This window comes from Hyla sarda, chromosome 4 (genome assembly GCF_029499605.1).
Source record: "Hyla sarda isolate aHylSar1 chromosome 4, aHylSar1.hap1, whole genome shotgun sequence".
Classification (NCBI taxonomy): domain Eukaryota; kingdom Metazoa; phylum Chordata; class Amphibia; order Anura; family Hylidae; genus Hyla; species Hyla sarda.
This window is the reverse complement of record NC_079192.1, coordinates 273,408,014-273,429,299: the sequence shown is the minus strand read 5'-3', so window position 1 is coordinate 273,429,299 and position 21,286 is coordinate 273,408,014. Positions and strand designations below refer to the sequence as shown.

At 41.2% G+C, this 21,286-nt stretch overlaps 1 protein-coding gene across 3 annotated transcripts in view; it reads right to left on the bottom strand.

The window, feature by feature from the left end:
• The window catches only part of MSRB3 (methionine sulfoxide reductase B3), a 170,501-nt gene that overhangs the window by 71,039 nt on the left and 78,176 nt on the right, over positions 1-21,286 (bottom strand). For all 3 annotated transcript variants that reach the window (XM_056574267.1, XM_056574268.1, XM_056574266.1), the window contains 2 exons: positions 17,356-17,464; positions 8,606-8,683 (listed from right to left, as the gene is read on the bottom strand). In XM_056574267.1, coding sequence (XP_056430242.1) covers positions 8,606-8,683; positions 17,356-17,464 — 187 coding nt within the window. The remainder of the gene's footprint in view (positions 1-8,605; positions 8,684-17,355; positions 17,465-21,286) is intronic.

Sequence of the window (21,286 nt, the reverse complement as noted above, 5' to 3'; positions counted from 1 at the left end):
TTTGGATCCCAGATGCTGGTATTTATTTGCCTTCACCCACGAAGGAAAGCAGTACACTTGGACTGTCATGCCCCAAGGAGCTCAAAACTCACCCAGCCAGTTTGCTAAAGCCATGACTCTCATCCTATCAACCTGGCAAGAACAGAACCCATCCGTGGTACTTCTTAGCTACGTGGATGATCTTCTTTTATGTGCTGAGGACCTCCCATCTGCAGAAAAACATTCTGAAAGTCTCAACTGTTACCTAGCTGACCAAGGCTGCAAAGCCTCAAAACAGAAACTTCAGTGGTGTTCCCCCTCAGTTGTATTTTCTAGCCACTGCATCTCACAAGGCACGAGACACCTTACTCAAGCCATACAGGATATCCCTGTACCAGCAAGACCCAAGGCTTTACATGCTTTCCTTGGACTGATCTCCTACTGTCATTCATGGATCCCAGAAGCCTCTCTTTTGATGCAACCTCTCTACGATGCTTTGAAGACGGATCACTTTGACCTCTCTGAGGAGGTTCTCTCCAACTTCCTGAAACTTCAACTCATGCCATCTCCTCAGCACCTGCACTTGGCCTGCCAGACTATGACAAACCCTTCAAACTCTTTGTCTCGGAACATCAGCGACATGCCACTGGTGTCCTAGCCCAGTCTCACGGTAGCAGGACAAGACCTATTGGATATTACTCTTGCAGACTCGATGCTGTGGCCAGAGGAGGCCCGTCCTGCCTTAGAGCTGTCTTTGCTGCAAAGGCACTCCTGGACAAAACTTCTGAACTAGTTCTTGGTCATGATCTCATTCTTCTGGCTCCTCATGACATATCTGCAATTCTTAACAAGATTCAGCCAAAACATCTCTCCACAGCAAGACATCTCAGACTACAGTGCTCACTCTTGATACCTGACAATGTCACCCTCCTAAGATGCAATGTTCTTAACCCCTCCACCCTGCTTCCACTTCCTCAGGGGGGAAATGAAGGTGATGAAGAAGATCAAAGTGAAGAGGATCAGGTTAACCACTCCCATGATTGTTTTGAGCTGATGAAGATGGAAACAACACACTTGCCATCTGTAAGTGAAACTCCACTGCCCAATCCAGACCTCACCATCTTTGTGGATGGCTTGAGATTTGCAAACGAGCATGGGAAATGCTAAAAGCGGAGGCCCTACCTCTGAACTTCAGGCCCTCATCATGGCATGCAAATTGGCAGAAGGCAAAACAGCGAATATATACACTAATTGCGCTTTGGCGTAACTCATAATTTTGGATTAAAGTGGAAAACCAGAGGATTCCTGACAGCAGCAGAAACACCAGTAAAACACCAGAAACTACCTAGCAGACTCTGCGTCCAAACAAGCAGCCAGAAACTCACAGGAAGTGAAAAGCAGAGTGGAGGACACCCCGCCGTTGGCCCTACAGACCCTACCAGTAGACAAATTCCAGTTAAAAGAATTTACAAGAGGCAGGAAGCCCTGAAGAAAAGGGCATATGGTAACAGAAAGGAGCCGTGTTGAATAGAAATGGCCTATTTGAAAAGTACAGGAAGCCCTGCATACCAAGAAGTATGTACCCAGCAGTGGTGCAGTGGGCACATGGAGCTGCCCACTTGTCAAAAACTCTCATGAATGCCCTAATTAACAGCACCAGGAATTACACCACTAACAGACAACTACTGCAAGTCCTGTACTATTTGTGCAAAGTGCAACCCAGGCCGTGTGGAGAAAACACCCCAGAAACACTTGGCCAGACCAAAGTACCCACTTCAAAGGATACAGATTGACCACATACAAAATACAGAGAGCGGAAAATTTGAATACGCCCTTGTGGTGGTGGGCATGTTCTTAGGGTGGCCGGAAGCCTATCCAACTACCAATATGACAGCCAAGACCACGGACAAGAAACTCCTTAATTAATTAGTATGCCGGTATGGAGTACCTAAAGTCATAGAAAGTGACCAAGGACCTGCTTTCACAGCTACGGTGACAAAAGAAATCTGGTCTGCCCTATGAGTCACTTTATCCTTCCATACTCCCTATCACCCCCAGAGCAGTGGAAAGGTTGAAAAAAATGAATGACACCCTTAAAGTTTGTGAGAAAGAATCCTCTTGAGCCCAGATTTGATGGTCCATTCCTAGTTCTGCTGACCACGTCCACTTCAGTCAAGGTGGAAGGGAAGAACACCTGGATCCACGCTTCCCACTGCAAGAAGATGCCAACGCCAGAAGACAAAGGAACCAGTCCAACCCAATCATGAAGATCATCGATATTCTTTCATAACTACGAAAAAGGAACGAATATGGTTCTGGTTTAATTCAGTAAATACCACTGTAGCCACATATGTTTTTGATGCATGTGCAATGTTATCTTGCCCAAGGGGAGCCAATGAATGGAAGTGGTATCGTGAAGGATATGGGGAGGGATATGTGTGTCACTGGTGGCCCATGGAGAGAAGATTGTAAGTCCTGGTCCACAGCGGCCTGGAATTCTGGGCCCCCATGGGGTTACAAACCTGAACAGTCCACAGCTACAGATAGCAAGGAAAAGGAAGGTAGACCTTTGTTAGACCGCATGAAGTTGGTAAAAACAAGGCCTGATATGCGGCTAACACTAACCATTCAGAATCCAGTCCCCAGTGATGCAGGGACTTATGTCCTTGGTTGGTGGTTTGGAGAGGCTACCGGAGGTCACCAGAAAAGGTTTGAAATTAAGGATAAATATAGCTCAGGGAAATGGAGAGACCCTAATGCACCCCTAATCCATTCTATAGAACAATATGTCCAGTCCTACAAGAAAATGGTAGCAATAGCAAATCCCACCTTCGTAGACACCATGGTCATAGAAATAGGATATTCAAATGTTAACCTTTGGCTCAAGTGGATGAGGTATACAGCAGGGAAGAGTAATAGAACCAACTGTTATGTTTGCGGTAGCACCAGGCCTCATGTAGGTACAGTCCCATTATATAGCCAGAACAAGCAGAGGAATGCTTCCTCAGCCTATATACCAATAGCTCCACAAATCACACAAATTGTGAACGGTGGGAAAAGGAATATCCTATAACCACCAAAACCCCTAGACCAGGAGAAGGTATCACCTTGCTATTCCATCCCAGGTAACAAAGGCAGATTCATGGGAAACTTTAATGATGGTTACTGTTCCTAATGTCGAGTTATAGATAAAACCAAACTACAAGGCAGATTCCAGTCTCTAGGTGATATTTACTGGTTGTGTGGAGATATGAAGCTTAGAACCTGGTTAGAAGCAAACTGGACTGGAGAATGCACACTGACTAAAGTCATTGGGGGAGATTTATCAAAACCTGTCCAAAGGAAAAGTTGTTTATAGCAACCAAACAGATCACATCTTTCATTTTTGAAAAGGCCTCTGAAAAATGAAAGAAGCGATCTGATTGGTTGCTATGGGCAACTCAGCAACTTTTCCTCTCGACAGGTTTTGATAAACCTCCCCCATTATGCCTCTGCATATCTTTAACCATCAACCAATAGCAGAACAAGAAACTCACCATAGGAACAGGCGACAAGTTTCTAAAGGGAGCCTTGACCCCCATGTGTATATTGATGCCATTGGAGTCCCAAGGGGGGTCCCAGATGAGTTGAAGGCTAGAGACCAAGTAAAAGCAGGACTTTAATCTTTCCTACTACCCCTATTCACCATAAATAAGAATGTAGACTGGAATAATTATATATATATATATATATATATATATATATATATATATTACAATCAACAAAGATTTGTAAACTTTTCGATAGAAGCCTTCAAAGGACAGGCTGAAAAGCTTGGCGCCACATCTACTATGACGTTTCAAAATAGGATGGCCTTAGATATAATCTTAACCAAGAAAGGAGGGGTATGTAAAATGTTTGAGGATACCTGTTGTGCATACATCCCAGATAACACAAGTCCCAACGGTAAGGTAACCATAGCCATAAAAAAGTTAGAAAGCCTTTCATTGGAACTTAAAAGAAATTCTGGAGTGTCAGACCCCTGGGACCAATATTTTAATGGAATGGGAGGTTGGCAATAGATGTTGATTCAAATAGGAATAACAATTCTTATCATCCTCATCTGTTGTGTGCAGCCATGCCTGAAGATGTGTGAAAAAGCCATGGACAATGCTACTCCTATGATGACGAACCGCGACTATGAAGAATACCATAATGGACCATATACCCCATTACTGAAATTCCTGAATACAGAATCATTGTATATGTGAAGGACACCATCTGAAAATCTATACACAACATCTGTGGCAAGGGGGGGGTCATGGAATAGAAATGACTCATCTAATGTACAGTAAGAAGAAAAAGAGTTGGAGAAGTATATAGGACAGATGAGATAGAACTACATGTTAGGGAAAGAAAGTAAAAATAGCCATTTTAGGGGGAGAAATTGTAATCGATTTAATAAATATGATATATATATATATATATATATATTTGGTATAAAATGTAATCTTTTACATAATTGCTTAGCGCTTGGAAGCAAAACAAGTCAAATTGTTTGGTTATTTTTACTTACTTCGATGCATGCATCAAATAATAATTGATTTGGATGGGAACAGATATCCACTAGGTCCTGAAGGAGAGTTCCACTTTACTATTGTTGTACTATTGTGGATGGGACAACACCTTTCTCAAGGCTGTGTTCCATTTATGAAAGGACATGGAGGAAAGCCCTTTGGTAATATTACTATGCACATGCATATAAAAAGAGGGAAGTGTTATGTTAGGCTGTTGTTATGTAAGCTCCATGAGTGAGAGCATGGTGAGTGAGTCAGCATCCATAAAGTGTAATATGCCAACAAATAAGTCTAAATTGATGTTCATTGCTGAATCTACTCTAGTTTTACAAATCTCCCACTTCTCAACCACAGACAAACAAAAATGTATTTACCATCTTAAAGACAGGTATTATAAACTATTATCACATTTTTCCATTAATAAAGATTGTTACCTATATAAGCAGACAACTTTCAGGGCTTGAACTGTAAATGACTCCAGAAGTTTACTTATTTTATAAGGTGCTGGTGGGGGAGAAATTCAGTCTTTGTGGGAATGTCATGTTTCAAATATAGGTTAATACTTGTTGTAAATTCAGGAGCCTTTGAAGCTGTGGGAAAACTCTACTTTGATAATTACGCTCAAGATGCTGCTGATGTGCTGTCATGCAGAATTAAACCAATGCCGGGGTCTATCTACCCTAACCTCTGTGTGCATGTATTGTCTTCAAACAGCTTTCAAAACAATTAGTGCATAGGTTTGAAGCGTACTTATGGTATGCTTTGCATATTGTGAAATGACTGTAATAACTTGACTAGACTAGAAAATGTGTGGCAAAGATTAACTACAGAAAGGCAATGATTGAAAGTAAAGTTTGTACAATTATTTATGTTTCCATCATGAAAAATATATTGATGCATTTATATATAGGTTGATCTGAGATAGGAAAAATAATTTATGTTTGTTAATGCACAATGCAAAATAAATATTGGAACATTAGGCCTTGTACTACTACTAGGTAAACTTCCACTTTATAGAACTGTGACAACTGGTCTACCCATTCTCACCCTAAGGGATCTGTTACATCCTGCTCTTCTCAAGACCATGAAACTGATCTATCTCATGTAAATAAGGATGGCTGGGTATTTTGCGTTTTGCATCTGGCTCCAGGAATGTGGAGTTTCAAGCTGAGTAATTCTGGTGATTTTCCTTTTCATAGGAGAACAATTTGTTAATAGTTGATCACTGACTTAAATACAGGGTAAGCATGGTACTGGATTCAATATTCAGTTGCCTAATTTTTTTCCTATTAGATAATATATTCATTTACAAATATAATAATTTGAATAGTTTTGTTACGGAGCAGGATGTGGATTCTCTAATCTGTGTAGCTGATCACACGGACCGTGTCGGGGAGCGAAGTCTAAGGTGCCTCTGGTCTTCACCAGAGCCCGCCGCAAGGCAGGATGGGCTTGCTGCGGCAGGCAACACCCTGGTCGCTACCCCTGACACGGCTCGACCACACAGGTAGCTGGGCAAAGTGAGGTACCAAAGGATGAGGCAGTAGCATAGTCAAGTGTAGCAGAAGTTCAAGACAGGCAGCAAAGGTGCAAAGTCAAATAACGTAGCGAGAAGGTCTGGATACACGGGTAAGGCAAACAGGCAATATGGAACGTTTAATCTAAGGCTACGGGCACTGAAGATCCAGCAGGGAAGTGTGGGAGGTGCATGGACTTTATAATGTAGTGTCAGGTGTAACAACTAATTATGGGCATACTGGCCATTTAAATTTCAGAGCTCCGGCGCACGTGCATGCCCTAGGAGATGGGGACACGCGCGCCGGAGCTGAGACACAGAGGAGGAGGCGGCAGCAGAGTGTGGTGAGTGACGGGCTGGGATTCACATGCGAGCACGTCCCACGATGCGAATCCCAGCCCCGCCGGCAGTCGGGACACAGGGACAATGCACTCACGGCCGGTGCTTGCGGCCGGAGCGCAGAGTGTGACAAGTTTTTTTTATTCTAAATACAGTTCATTGACCAAACAGATGTTTATTCTGCCATAACAGAATCTGGATGACATGGTTTATACAGTAAAAGAGGGAAAAACAATGTGTTGTATTTTCTTAGCGTCAAATATTAATTAGGATGTTATTGGGAAATCCTTTTCTTTTTTCAGGTAAAAAAAAACAATGGTACATTAGGGGGAAACATAAAATTGTTGGTACATCAATATGTTAAGCAGAGGTTTGGCGTTTGTGTTTTACACACTTCGACTCCAGCTCTGACTTCCTCAATCTTTGCTTGTTTGCACATGAAGCTTAAAGGGGTACTCCAGTGGAAAACATATATATATATATATATATATATATTTTTTTATCAACTGGTGCCAGAAGGTTACACAGATTTGTAAATTGCTTCTATTTAAAAATCTTAATCCTTCCAGTACTTATCAGCTGCTGTATGCTATAGAGGAAGTTGTATTTCTTTCTGAAATTTTTTTTCAGTCTGACCACAGTGCTCTCTGCTGATGCCTCTGTCCATGTCAAGAACTGTCCGGAGTACAAGCAAATCCCCATAGCAAACCTCTCCTGTTCTGGACAGTTCTTGAAATGGACAGAGGTGTCAGCAGTGAGCACTGTGGTCAAACTGAAAAGAACTCCAGAAAGAAATACAACTTCCTTTGTATACAGCAGCTAATAAGTACTGGAAGGATTAAGATTTTTAAAGTAATTTACAAATCTGTTTAACTTTGTGGCACCAGTTGATTTGAAATTGTTTTTTCCACCGGAGTATCTCTTTAAGGTGGCCCTACATATTAGACACCAATCAAACCTATTTTTGATGGGACCGACAAACCATTTTATGTGTGTAAAAGTATGTTTACTTTTTGGCAAAGTTGACTTTGTATGTGTAAGGTGGGAGGAGGTGAAACGGATGTCATCAGAACAACCTTTAGGCTTAAGATGTGCACTTAGCGAGCATACATTGCTGTGTGTTTTCTGTTCACATTTCCTGTTTGTTTTTGGGCAAGGGTGCATAGTGTGTGTATTTGTATTCACTTGTATATGTATCTGTCATACTAATACTTTTTAATATAATGGGACACTTTCATTAGTCACAGCGCAAGAACGGAAATTCAAAGGTGCTCTGTTGCAAATGAAATCAAAGTTCATTGGGATGAACTCAAGTTCACTCAGTTCATACAGGCTAATGCTGGCGCATTTCAGGTGAAGTTAGCCCTTAGTCATGGCTTAGGGCCAACTGTGCCTGAAACATGTTATTGTTAATCTGTGTGAACAGTGTTGTTGATTTTATCTGCAATGGAGCAGCATTGAATCCTCCTTGCGCATTGAATTTGAAGCACTGATGGACCTGCAGAATAAACATAACATGTCATTTTACCACAGAATACCATTAAAAAAAAAACATTTATTTGATAAATGCAGCAGGAAGTTAAAACAAGCCCTCATAAAAGTCAACAGAATAAAAAGTCATGGTTCTAAAATATGGTGATGAAAAAAAAACATAAATAGTTTTTTTGCAGGTGTAATTGTTGTACTGTATAACATACAAAAAAATAAAAATAAAGCCAATATTTACCTATTAATATTGCCACATGTTCATGGGTCATGCTATGAACATACAGTAGACCTATATGTTTTTATGGGTTTTTCTAGCTATTTTATTGCATATGGAGCATGTATATACACATATTGCTTATTTTATTTTTTTATTTTATTTTAAGCTTATTTTTCTTTTTTTTATTCAATAGTACATTTTCTGGGATTCATTGAACTAGTAGATAATAGGGCATCTTTTAATCTTACATAGTCTTTACATTTAATCATAATTTAAATATTTAGTAGATTTTAAAAACATCACTGGAGCATCTTGTCAAAAAACTAAAATGCTAGGATTATACTGTATATGCATTAAATAGTCCAATACAAATATAAAAACAAGCTTTAACTACATATACAATATTCAGTTCTACAACATCTACACATTGCAATGAATTTGTCGTGAATGTACTGTCACTCACTGGTATCACTAGAATGAATGCAATAATTATTTCATGCACAAACTTACCTGAAAAGAGTTGCTCCACAGACCACACATTTGTATAACCCAGGTGCTGTATTTTGGGTGTATTCTCCGGCAAAGGCACTGCAACAAAATTGTGTTTACAAACATGATTTCTGGAAAGGTTTCAACACATTACATTGATAAAGTGAAATATGTCTGGTGAATAAGCACATCCTCAGCACTGTGTGTTTTCTCAGAGTTATGAGAGTTAAAATTCTCATTTTACATGGGATTTTAAGAATGACCTAATCTCTCATTGCTGGCATGCACTAAATCATTTTGTTAGTAAGTGATTTGGATGGCAAATCTTCTGAGCCAAGGTTATGATCTGCTGCCAACTCTTGATGAGCTGTATTGCCAGTGATTCACATTCGGCAAATAGTCTGATGTCCAAGGAAGAGAGCATTGCCTATTAAATGAGAACCCATGTGTGGTAAAGAGCCTTTTCAGGTCATGAATGGAAACAAGCAGTTACATCATTAATACATTTGGATCAGAGGTAAGCCAGGGCTTGCTGCCAAGCTGCATGGTATAAATTAGACAACAAAATGGTTAGTCCTTGGCAAGCTACGCTTCATACTGGAATCAGACAGACAGACTTTATAATACTGTTCACTAAAAACACTTTTGGAAGGGAAATCTTTTTTTTTTTTTTTTTTTCAGGACACAGGGCTTGCGGCCAAGGACTAAAGCCATGTGAGGGCAGTTATTGAACATTTTTGACATTCCGACCACAAATGAGCCAATAAATATTTTCTCCACATGTGCTTCAAAAAGAAATTGGAGCGGAGTGGAAAGGAACTAAATTATGTTACCTTCTCACCCAGCCAAAACGTCTATGCTTACAATGACCACCTTCAGAATCAAGTCTTTCTGGCATACAGCCACTGTGTGCTTGGTTCTGCCTTTCAGAAATATGTGCCCAAACCCTTCTCACTTCCACACATTCTGCAGTAAAGTAAAACAGACCTTGCATGCTGCATTAGGAGTTCCATTGACCAAATAGAAAGTATTTGCAATAACACAGCTATATGTATGTTCCAGTAAACATGTACTTTTAAGAGGATAAAATACAAGCAATATTCAAGACACTAACCAAAGGGAGACATATGCTATTTTCATACCTGGAAACAGCAGGTCAGTCATACTTTTCAGAAATCTTATCTGCCCCTCCCCCAAGCAGTTTTATTAAAGGGGTTATCCAGGAAAAACTATATATATATACGGTATATATCAACTGGCTCCAGAAAGTTAAACAGATTTGTAAATTACTTCTGTTAAAAAATCTTAATCCTTTCGGTACTTATGAGCTTCTGAAATTAAGGTTGTTCTTTTCTGTCTAAGTGCTCTCTGATGACACGTGTCTCGGGAACCGCCCGGTTTAGAAGAGGTTTGCTATGGGGATTTGCTTCTAAACTGGGCGGTTCCCGAGACACGTGTCATCAGAGAGAACTTAGACAGAAAAGAACGACTTTAACTTCAGAAGCTCATAAGTACTGAAAGGATTAAGATTTTTTAATAGAAGAAATTTACAAATCTGTTTAACTTTCTGGAGCCAGGTGATATATATAAAAAAGTTTTTTCCTGGATAACCCCTTTAAAATACTGAATAAGGTCAGGACCCACTTCAGCATATTGAACCAGCTTTCAAGCATGGATCATACACTCCCTGGCCATTTTATTAGGTACACCTTACCAGTACCAGTTAGGACTCTTTTTTTGCTTTTAGAACTGCTTAGAGATTTTAGTCCATATGGATATGATAGCATCACGCAACTGCTGCAGATTTGTCAGAAGAGTAGAGCGTCGTCACTCATCATATGTGGTGCTTAAAGATATATTATCCAAAATATACATTATAAGGTCTCGGCACTCATGACTGCTCAAAGATTAGCATATCTAAATAAAGTGTAAGATTTTCTTCATCATATAGGCGCATGGCAAAATAAAGTGCAAGATTTTTTTAAACAAAGTGGTGAGTGCAGAGATCTTCTTGTGTCTATGTTGCAGATTTGTCGGCTGCACAACTATGATGTTCATCTGCTGTTCCACCACATCACAAAGGTGATCTATATTGGACTGAGATCTGGTGAATGTGGAGGCCATTGGAGTACAGAAAACTCACTATCATGTTCAGAAAACTAGTTTGAGATATTTGAGCATTATTGGTGCATTATTCCGCTGGAAGTAATCATCAGAAGATGGGTACACTGAGGTCCTACAGGGATGGATTCTCAATTGGTACTAAAGGGCCCTATTTGTGCCAATAAAATGCCCCCACACCATTACACCACCACTACCAGCCTGAACCTTTGATATAATGCAGGATGCATCCATGCTTTAAGGTTGCTAATGACAAATTCTGAGCCTGCCATCTGAATGTCGCAGCTGGTCTCATTAGTCCAGGCAACATTCTTCCAGTGTCCAATTTTGGTGAGCCTGTGCCCCTGTGTCATGGTTACCGGCCTAGGTATAAAAAGATAATTAGAAAGATCTCTATATTGTTCGTTCATATATTTGTACATTGTTATCAAATCGGTCCTAAGATGTCTTTTGTCAAAATTAAATAACCCCAAGCTTTGTCGCCCTCCTCTGCACCCTCTTCAGTTCTGCCATGTCCTTCTTATATACAGGCGCCGAAAATTGGACACAATACTCCATATGTGGTTTGACCAATGCTTTATACAGAGGCAAAACTATGTCCCTGTCACGAGCCTCTATCCCTCTCTTGATACATCCCATGACTTTGTTAGCCTTAGTAGCCACTGCCTGTCACTGGTCAGTAAAGTTAAGATTGATGTTCACCAGTAATCTCAAGTCCCTTTTGGTATAAATTTTACCTAATGTTTTATTATTTAACACATATTTGTACATGTTGTTTTTATGGCCCTCACAGTTATCCACTTTAAACTTAATTTACCATGTCTGTGCCCAAGCCTCCAGCTTCCCCAGATCCCTCTGTAATATTATGTTTACCTCCAGTTTAGTGTAATCTGCAAATAGTCAAATTCTACTCTGCAATCCCTCTATAAGGTCATTTATAAACATATTGAAAAGAAGTGGACCCAGTACTGACCCCTGCGGTACCCTACTTGTAACTGTCACCCAACCAAAGTAAGTTCTATTGATACCCACCCCATCACTGAGCCAGTTGCTAATCCATTTAGACATATCCTCCCTAAGTCCCAGTATCTTCATTTCATATACTAACCATTGGTGTGAATGGTATAAAATGCCTTAGAAAAGTCCAGATATACAACATCCACAGCTTCGCCTTGTCTAATCTATAAATGACGTCCTCATAGAAGCTGACCAGATTAGTCTGACAGAAACGATCCTGCATAAACCCATGTTGGTCCTTTTTTTTAGAAGACTATTTCCTTAAGATACTCCACAACAGATAAACTTACAGGATCCCTTTTTAACCCCTTAAAGGGGTACTCTGGTGCTTAGACATCTTATCCCCTATCCAAAGGATAGGGGATAAAATGCCTGATCGCGGGAGGTCCGCCGCTGGGGACCCCCGTGATCTTGCACGCGGCACCCCGTTTGTAATCAGTCCGCCCCTCAATGCAAGCCTACAGGAGGGGGCGTGACAGCTATGACGCCCCCTCCCATAGGCTTGCATTGAGGGGCGGAGCATGACGTCACACAGGGACAGAGGCGTGACATCACACGCCGTCGGCCCTGTGGTCGCCGGTAATGAGACCTGGAGCAAACACGCTCCGGGGACTGATTACAAACGGGGTGCCGCGTGCAAGATCACGGGGGTCCCCAGCGGCGGGACTCCCGTGATCAGGCATCTTATCCCCTATCCTTTGGATAGGGGATAAGATGTCTAAGCACCGGAGTACCCCTTTAAGGACTCAGTCCATTTGGACCTTAAGGACTCTTAAGGACGTTTTAGTTTTTTCCTCCTCGCTTAAAAAAATCATAACTCTTTAATATTTTCATCCACAGACTAGTATGAGGGCTTGTTTTTTGCATGACCAGTTGTCCGTTGTAATGCCATCACTCACTTTACCATAAAATGTATGGCGCAACCAAAAAAATACTATTTGTGTGGGGAAATTAAAAAGAAAACCGCAATTTTGCTAATTTTGGAAGGTTTTGTTTTCACGCGGTACAATTTACGGTAAAAATTACATGTGTTCTTTATTCTTTGAGTCAATACGATTAAAATTATCAATATTAGAAACTGCGTACGGCACTGTAGAAATAAGGAGAATTATGCGATCTCTCTGGGCAACGCTTGTTGAAGCTATGGTGCTTTGGCTAAATATAGAGTGTCCATAAATTCAGTTACAAGAGGTGTAGAAAAATAGCCGTCACTCACCAATCTTCTTTATCTTCTTGCTTTATTTAAATACTCACATATGAATAGGGGTAGGGCACAGATATAGGGGGGTTACAAAGACGACGATTAAAATTATACCCATGATAACATACTTTTCTATTACTGTTGCGCTTAAAAAAAATCGCAAACTTTTTAACCAAATTAGTACGTTTAAAATCCCCCTATTTTGAAGACCTATAACTTTTTAATTTTTCTGTATAAGCGGCGGTATGAAGGTTCATTTTTTGCACCGTGATCTGTACTTTTTTTTTTTTTTTAAACTTAAGTACTTTTTATTGATACCATATTTGCTTATATAAAACTTTTAATCCATTTTTTATTACTTTTTTTGGAATAAAATGTTATTAAAAAAAAAAGCAGCTTTTTTGGACTTTTTTTTTTATGTTCACGCCGTTCACCGTACGGTATCATTAACATTTTTATTTTAATAGTTCAAATATTTACGCACGCAGCGATACCAAATATGTATATAAAATATTTTTTTAACACTTTTTGGGGGTGAAATAGGGAAAATGGGACAATTTACATTTTTATTGGGGGTTTTTCACATTTTTTTTACTTATTTTTTTTTTTTACTTTTATTCTTACACTTTAATAGTCCCCATAGGGAACTATTTATAGCAATCATTCGATTGCTAATGCTGTTCAGTGCTATGTATAGGACATAGCACTGATCAGTGTTATCGGTCATCTTCTGCTCTGGTCTGCGGGAAGGCAGATCAGAGCAGAAGACGCCGGGAAGGCAGCGGAGGCAGGTGAGGGGACCTCTGGCTGCCATGCTGGATGATCGGTTCGCCGCGGCAGCGCTGTGGGTGATCCGATCATCCATTTTCGTGTCCGCGATGCTGCAGATTCCGTGATCTGTATTGATCACGGCATCTGAGGGGTTAATGGCGGACATCCGCGGGATCACGGATGTCCGCCATTACGGGCGGGTCCCTGGCTGCGATCAGCATCCGGGACCTGCTGCGCATGATCCGGGTATCGCTCTGATGCTCGCGGTTATGCTTAGGACGTAAATGTACGTCCTGGTGCGTTAAGTACCAGCTCACCAGGACATACATTTACATCCTGTGTCCTTAAGGGGTTAAAGGGGTACTAGACATCTTATCCCCTATCCAAAGGATCTCAGCTGCAGCACCCACCTGTACGGCTTCCACCTCACACCGGCAACGCTGGAGGCTTCGGATCCCGACCACAATGGAGAAAGAGCGTGACGTCACGACTCCGCCCCGTGTGACGTCACGCCCGCCCCCTCAATGCAAGTCTATGGGAGAGGGCTTGACGCTCTTCCGCTATTGTGGTCGGGATCTGAAGCCTCCAGTGTTGCCGGTGTGAGGTGGAAGCCGTACAGGTGGGTGCCAACAAAATTTCAGGGGTGCCAACATTTACGGCCATGACTGTACGACAGCTGTGCCCTAACAGACAATGAAGTTAGCTTAGAAGCTGACTAATGCTGGCTGCTACATTAGAGATCAAGTTGATGCCGGTCACTTTACCCTTAAATGCGATTGTGGAATTTAAACTGCAAAATGACAGGTACTGCTTCTGTCAGGTGTCTGATCAGCACCCCTGCAATGCGTTTGCAGGGTGCCGATAGCTTACTATGGCGGCCTTAGCCTCTAATAGGCCTCTGTGTCTGCCATAGTATATCTACTAATATCATACAGCCTGAGTACCCTTTTAAGTCTTCAAACTGTCAAATCTAGATACCCATTCAGCAGAAATCATGATTTCCAGAAGGGTTTTCTTTTGATAGGCGATGTTAAGAAGCCCTATCGAGAATGAATGAAGTCCAATTTTACGGACTCCGGAGGACCTTTGTCCTGCGCTTCACAGCTATTTTTTAATATTGCCCCAAAGCATCTAAAATAAGAAAAACAAATTATTTTCAAATTATTTACTTTATATTTACAGCACTTATGGATTACTATGGTAACAGACTACAGCAGAGGTATAAGGTAGTATGATATAGTAAAGGCAGAATTAAATGGTAGACTTATTACATAATTGAACCCAGACGCAATTTCTCTTATACATTCCTGAATAGTTTTTTTCAATCAAGTCAAAATTTAGTTTTACATGTTGCTTAGTTACCGTACATCTGTTTTTGAGAAACCTGTGCACCAACCAGAAGTTAAGCCAGGAAGAAGGGTGCTGATGAGCTAGTAAAGACTGTTCATGCTGTGTTGAATCTTCACCCTCCTGTTCTAAATTTATTTATTTATATAGCGCCTACAGATTCCGCAGCGCTTACAATTATGGGGTACAAACAAAGACAATTATCAGACATAATATTACACAGATCAGCTCAGGAAGAAGTCATGTGTAAGCAGCCATTAACTGGCTATTTACCAATGACCTCTAATCTGTGTGAAAAAGCAAAATGCGCATGTGGATGTTAAGAATAAATGGCTGGCTATGTGGCTATTCTCTAGGGCTACAGCTGAGAATATTTTATAGTACCATATAGCTAACTATGATGGACAATATGGCTGGCTTTATGAGAAACTATGGCTGGGCTGGAGGTACAAGGCTCATATTATAAACCACTATGGCTTTGGGCAATATAGCTGTGCCAGTATAACTATGCCAGTATAGCAGATGTACACTGCATTGTAGCTGTGCCCTATGGATTCAGAAGAGGGTTGTAGCAGGTCATCTACAATCTTCCTGTGGCATGTGGTTTTCATTACAGCTTCAATAGAAATAGTTTTATAAAGCTTGAATTTTGAATCTACCTAGTTATACTTTGATATAGGAGTGTGAAGGTATCACAACATGACCACATATGTGCTTTTCATAAGCTAGAAAAGGTGTTGTAACACTCCTGTGAGAGCTATCGTTATAGTTACTTGGTTATTATCCACATTTCTCAGACAATCTAAACTACAGACATACTGTAGTTTAGATTGGTAGCCCCAATGTGAGTGATGATGATCTTTGTACAGTGCTGCATAATATGTTAACATTATATAAATCAAGCAATAAAAAATATTATTATAATAACCCTTTTAGGGAATATTTTTTTATTTACTTTTTACACTGAATCTATTGCACTCACGTCACCTTTACCTTAAAAACATCTCCAGAATTCATCATAAGGCTATGTTCATGCGGCAGAATTTTCCTGCGAAATTCCACATTCCGCAAAAACATTGCACATGTCTTTATATTTTGCTGAATTTTGCAGCGAAATACCATTGATCTCACTGGGGCTTTGAAATTTCACTGTGTTTAGAGCACACAGAAATTCTGCTGAAATTCTGCAAAACTGCAAAAAGAACGGAACGGAACAGCAGAATTTCCACCATGTAAACACAGCCTAAGTGTTATGGTTGCTCTGAATTAACTTATAACAGTTTTTTTTCTTCCCAGACTTTCCCCTTTCCTCTGCCAGACTCATATTTCAGTTTTACTGCTACAACGATGCCTAGGCTGAAAGTGGCCCGATGTCTGAGAGTAAACTGCGCATGCGCGGGCAGTTTACTACAAGATCGCAGATCTCTGTGTGTCTGCTTGTAGCACTGGACACACAGACACGCAGGACACACGGGCACAGCAGAAATCTCACTCTAGGGACAGTCATTGGCGCATCCGCACTTTAAAATACGCTGCGGATACACTACGTGTGACCCTACCTTTGAGCACAAATTTTTTTTATTACCATTATTCTCCAGGACCTCATGATTTAATTTAATAGTATACCCCACATTCCTTGCAGCCTAATGCACTTCATATGTGTGCATATATACGGATACTGGTTGGGTGATTGGCTCATATGGCTACATGGCTGGATCACTACATAAAACAAGCATTTTTATCTTGTGTCTTGTATCTTACATAGATTGTATAGAAGCTCTTGTGAGCAGGGCTGACACTGCAGGTTGTGTGCCAAAGTCAGAAGTGGATCCATAAGGGAAGAGAAGTGTAAGTCCTTCCTTTATATGTCCTATTCCTTTTGAATACACTTCTGACTTTGGCTTAGAAACTGCAGTGGCAGTTTTCCAAAAACTGCCAGAAAGAAAAACAAGTGGAAACTTAGCCTTTTTGTGATCTTTTTCCTCCTATTATATATTTTTGCCAAATATTTTTACTTTTTTGTTTCTTGGTGCTTTTACCCCTTACGGACATGTATAAGGATTTGATATGTCAGATGGGGAAGTATGAAGCAGTGGGTGTGGGTCTTTTTTTTATTTTGTAATTGGTGTGGATCTTTTTTATTTTGTAATTCAATGGAATCACTTTATCAGATACAATTTATGCCACAGAATGGCACCTTCATTCTTCTTTGTATAACAAAACCAAGTTTTATCTCCAACTCCCAATTGCTAGTTTCCCAACAACATACAGTATTTCCACTTCAACTATACCATGTGTATGTAATCTATCTCACCTTTCTGTCCCCTTTTCTTGGGTGACATGATATTGCTTTGGTGTCAGTCGTTTCCTTAATTCTTGCTCAGTAAATACAACCTTGCAAGTCTTTTTCTCTTTTCGTGTTCCTGGAAATAACAAAAATAGAGTGAGTTGATTTTTAATTGCAGAATAATTACCTTGGCATTCAGCAACTACTCAGCTCCTGCTTTCATTAGTCTATCACTATACCTGTTCTTAAGTTACAATGACAGCTTAGCCAGGGAATTCCACAGAAGCAAGGACAATATGCTGCAGCCAAAGCCTTTCCTGTGTAATATTATACAGCCTCATATAGCCATTCGCCAAAGAATTGTGAACAGTTCCAACCACAAACTTCCCCAAAGGCAATGACGAACAAGCTAAAAGCACAGCTTTCTTGACAAGCAGATAGAGGGTTAACACTGTGGTGGCCCAGTATAGGATGGTGTTTCCCCGTACCTTTCCTGCCCTGTCAGGCAGTGTCCCTCAGTGTCCCCAGGACTCCCTGAAGTTGTTTCCCCCATGTAAATATGTTGTGTATTATATTATGCGTTGTATCTTTAATAAATGTACCATGTGATTGTTACCCAGGATGTAATAGTGACCAGCTGACCCCTAAGGTGACCTATGGGCTCCCTGCAAATTAAGTTTGGTTTGCATGGGAGAGATTTATCAAAACCTGTGCAAAGGAAATGTTGCCCAGTTACCCATAGCAACCAATAAGATCGCTTCTTTCATTTTGCAGAGGCCTTGTTAAAAATGAAAGAAGCTAGCTACTTGGTTGCTATGGGCAACTTTTCCTCTGGACAGGATTTGATAAATCTTCCCCCATGTGTATATTTTCTAGATCCTTAATATTACATTTGCCACTCCTCCTCCTATCTCAGTGAAGACATTGCTTGCTTAAATCCGAGATCCCTGGATACTACTGTGATTACAGGATTTTACTAAAAACTATTTCCCTCTACAGACACATATACACTGTTCAGAAAAAATAAAGGGAACACTTAAACAACACAATGTAACTCCAAGTCAATCACACTTCTGTGAAATCACACTGTCCACTCAGGAAGCAACACTGATTGACAATCAACTTCACATGCTGTTGTGCAAATGGAACAAACAAGAGGTGAAAATTATAGGCAATTAGCAAGAAAACCCCCAATAAAGGAGTGTTTCTGCTGGTGATGACCACAGACCACTTCTCAGTTCCTATGCTTCTTGGCTGATGTTTTGGTCACTTTTGAATACTGGCGTTGCTTTCACTCTAGTGGTAGCATGAAACGGAGTCTACAACCCACACAAGTGGCTCAGGTAGTGCAGCTCATCCAGGATGACACATCAATGCTAGCTGTGGCAAGAAGGTTTGCTGTGTCTCTCAGCGTAGTGTCCAAAGCATGGAGGTGCTACTAGGAGATGGGCCAGTACATCAGGAGACATTGAGGAGGCCGTAGGAAGGCAACAACCCAGCAGCAGGACCGCTACTTCCACCTTTGTGCAAGGACGAGCAGGAGGAGCACTGCGAGAATCCTACAAAATGACCTCCAGCAGTCCACAAATGTGCATGTGTCCACTTAAACGGTCAGAAACAGACTCCATGAGGGTGGTATGAGGGCCCGACGTCAACAGGTGGGGGTTGTGTTTACAGCCCAACACCGTGCAGGACATTTGGCATTTGCCAGAGAACACCAAGATTGGCAAATTCGCCACTAGCATCCTGAGCTCATCACAGATGAAAGCAGGTTCACACTGAGCACAGAGACAGAGTCTGGAGGCGCCGTGGAGAACGTTCTGCTGCCTGCAACATCCTCCAGCATGACTGGTTTGGCAGTGGGTCAGTAATGGTGTGGAGTGGCATTTCTTTGGGGGCTGCACAACCATATGCTGGTGCGCTTGGCCCTGGGTTCCTCCTAATGCAAGACAATGCTAGACCTCATGTGGCTGGAGTGTGTCAGCAGTTCCTGCAAGAGGAAGGCATTGATGCTATTGGCTGGCCCACCCGTTAACCAGAACTGAATCCGATTGAGCACATCTGGGACATCTCAATGCGGGAGGTATATGGATTGAGATGTCCCAGATGTGCTCAATCGGATTCAGTTCTGGTTAACGGGTGGGCCAGCCAATAGCATCACATATTGTCCAGAAGTTGGCGCATGCTTTAGTCCAGGTCTGGGAGGATATCCCTCACCTCATCAGAAGCATGCCCAGGTGTTGTAGGGAAGTCATACGGGCACGTGGAGGCCACACAGTAATGGCCTAATGTAGTATCCTAAAAGTACATTAGTGCTGCTCAGATTTACAGTCAGCTGCACTTGTATTATTTGATTTCCAATTTGTATCCATTAAAGAGAAAGTTCATTTACATTGACTTATACATTAGACTTGGGAAGTGTATAAATAGAAAATCACTGTTAATTTCTTTATGAGTGGACCACTACCGCTAAGGCTAGGTTCACACAGCCGTTTACTTCCGTCCCGCTTTTCTCCCATCACTGCCTCCTAAACGGACCATACTACTAACGGATGAAAACTGATGCAAACGGATGACATTCTGTGGCATCCTTTTGCATCAGTTTCTGATACAATACTTTTCATACATAGTGCTGCAGGGGCATATGTATATAGAAGCGCTGTGAGGGCAGATAACGCTATATGTTTGCCCCCCCCCAGCGCATCTATATACACATGCTGCCACAGCACTATGAATAATAAGTGTTGTAACTGCAGCATCGGGCCGTCCGGCTGCTGCTAGAATGCTTTTCACATATAGTGCTGCGTGGGGGCGCACATTATACATGTACTGTGGGGGGTATATATTTATAAATGCGCCGGTGGGGGGCATATCTTTATGAATGCGCTGCGGGGGGGCATACTATAAATGCGCTGGGGGGCTAGATATATAGGCTATATGTCAGCCCCCCCCCCCCTGCAGTGCAATATATCTGGCCCCCCACGGCGCTTTTAATATAGATATTGCCCCCCTGCCACTCACAATGTTCATTTTAAAAACACCGCTGGGAGCCCTGAATGGCTCCTCGGTACTGGCCATTCAGGGCTCCCCGCAGGGGATTTAAAAATTAAAGTTAAAACACTCAATACTTTGTAGGGTTGCAGAGCATGCCGCCCGGTCCCCTGTTTAATAACTTCTGATCGCATCGGGTCTCAGAAGTGAGACCTGGTGCGATCAATCCCTCAGCCCCTGTACAGAGTCTGTTCCATGATGGAGGTAGTAGTACAAGCACTAATGTAGTCGCCCCAGCCACCCGCAGACAGGGAACTACTACTCCCATCATGGAAACAAGTCTGTTCCATGATGGGAGTAGTAGTAGTCCCACAACACTGCAGGAGTCTGCTGATTTCACCTCTTCTGAGCATGCTCAGTAGTAATAACAGTTAGTATAACTGACATTAAATGGCTGACATTAAAGTATGGCTGACATTAGTATGGCTGACATTAAAGGTTTATCCGTTTGCCATAGACTTCAATGTTAAATTTATAAGACCCGCTTTACATCCGTTATTTTTGAAAGCCAAAAAAATTCCATGGAACAACTTTTGGCCATCAAAAATAACGGGTTACAAACAGAACGGTCGCAAAAGGGTGGGATCCGTTAACAGCCCTTTGCAACCTGTTCGCAAAATTAGTAAACGGGTTGCATAACGGGCTGTGTGAACAAGCCAAAGAAAGAAAAAAAGATGACTGAGAGCATGCTACATTTGAAAAATAAGAAACAAACAAAATAAAAAACATCAAGGACTCTTAAGGCACACAAAGTGAAGAAAAACTCCACAAAAAAAAAACATTGTACATTAACTATTTTACTTTCTGCTTTCAACAAACATCTAGCAGCAGCATTCTAAATATTTTTTTCTTTTTCTCAAAACACACCCAAATTATGCTATAATAAATTAGAATATTTTTTTAAATA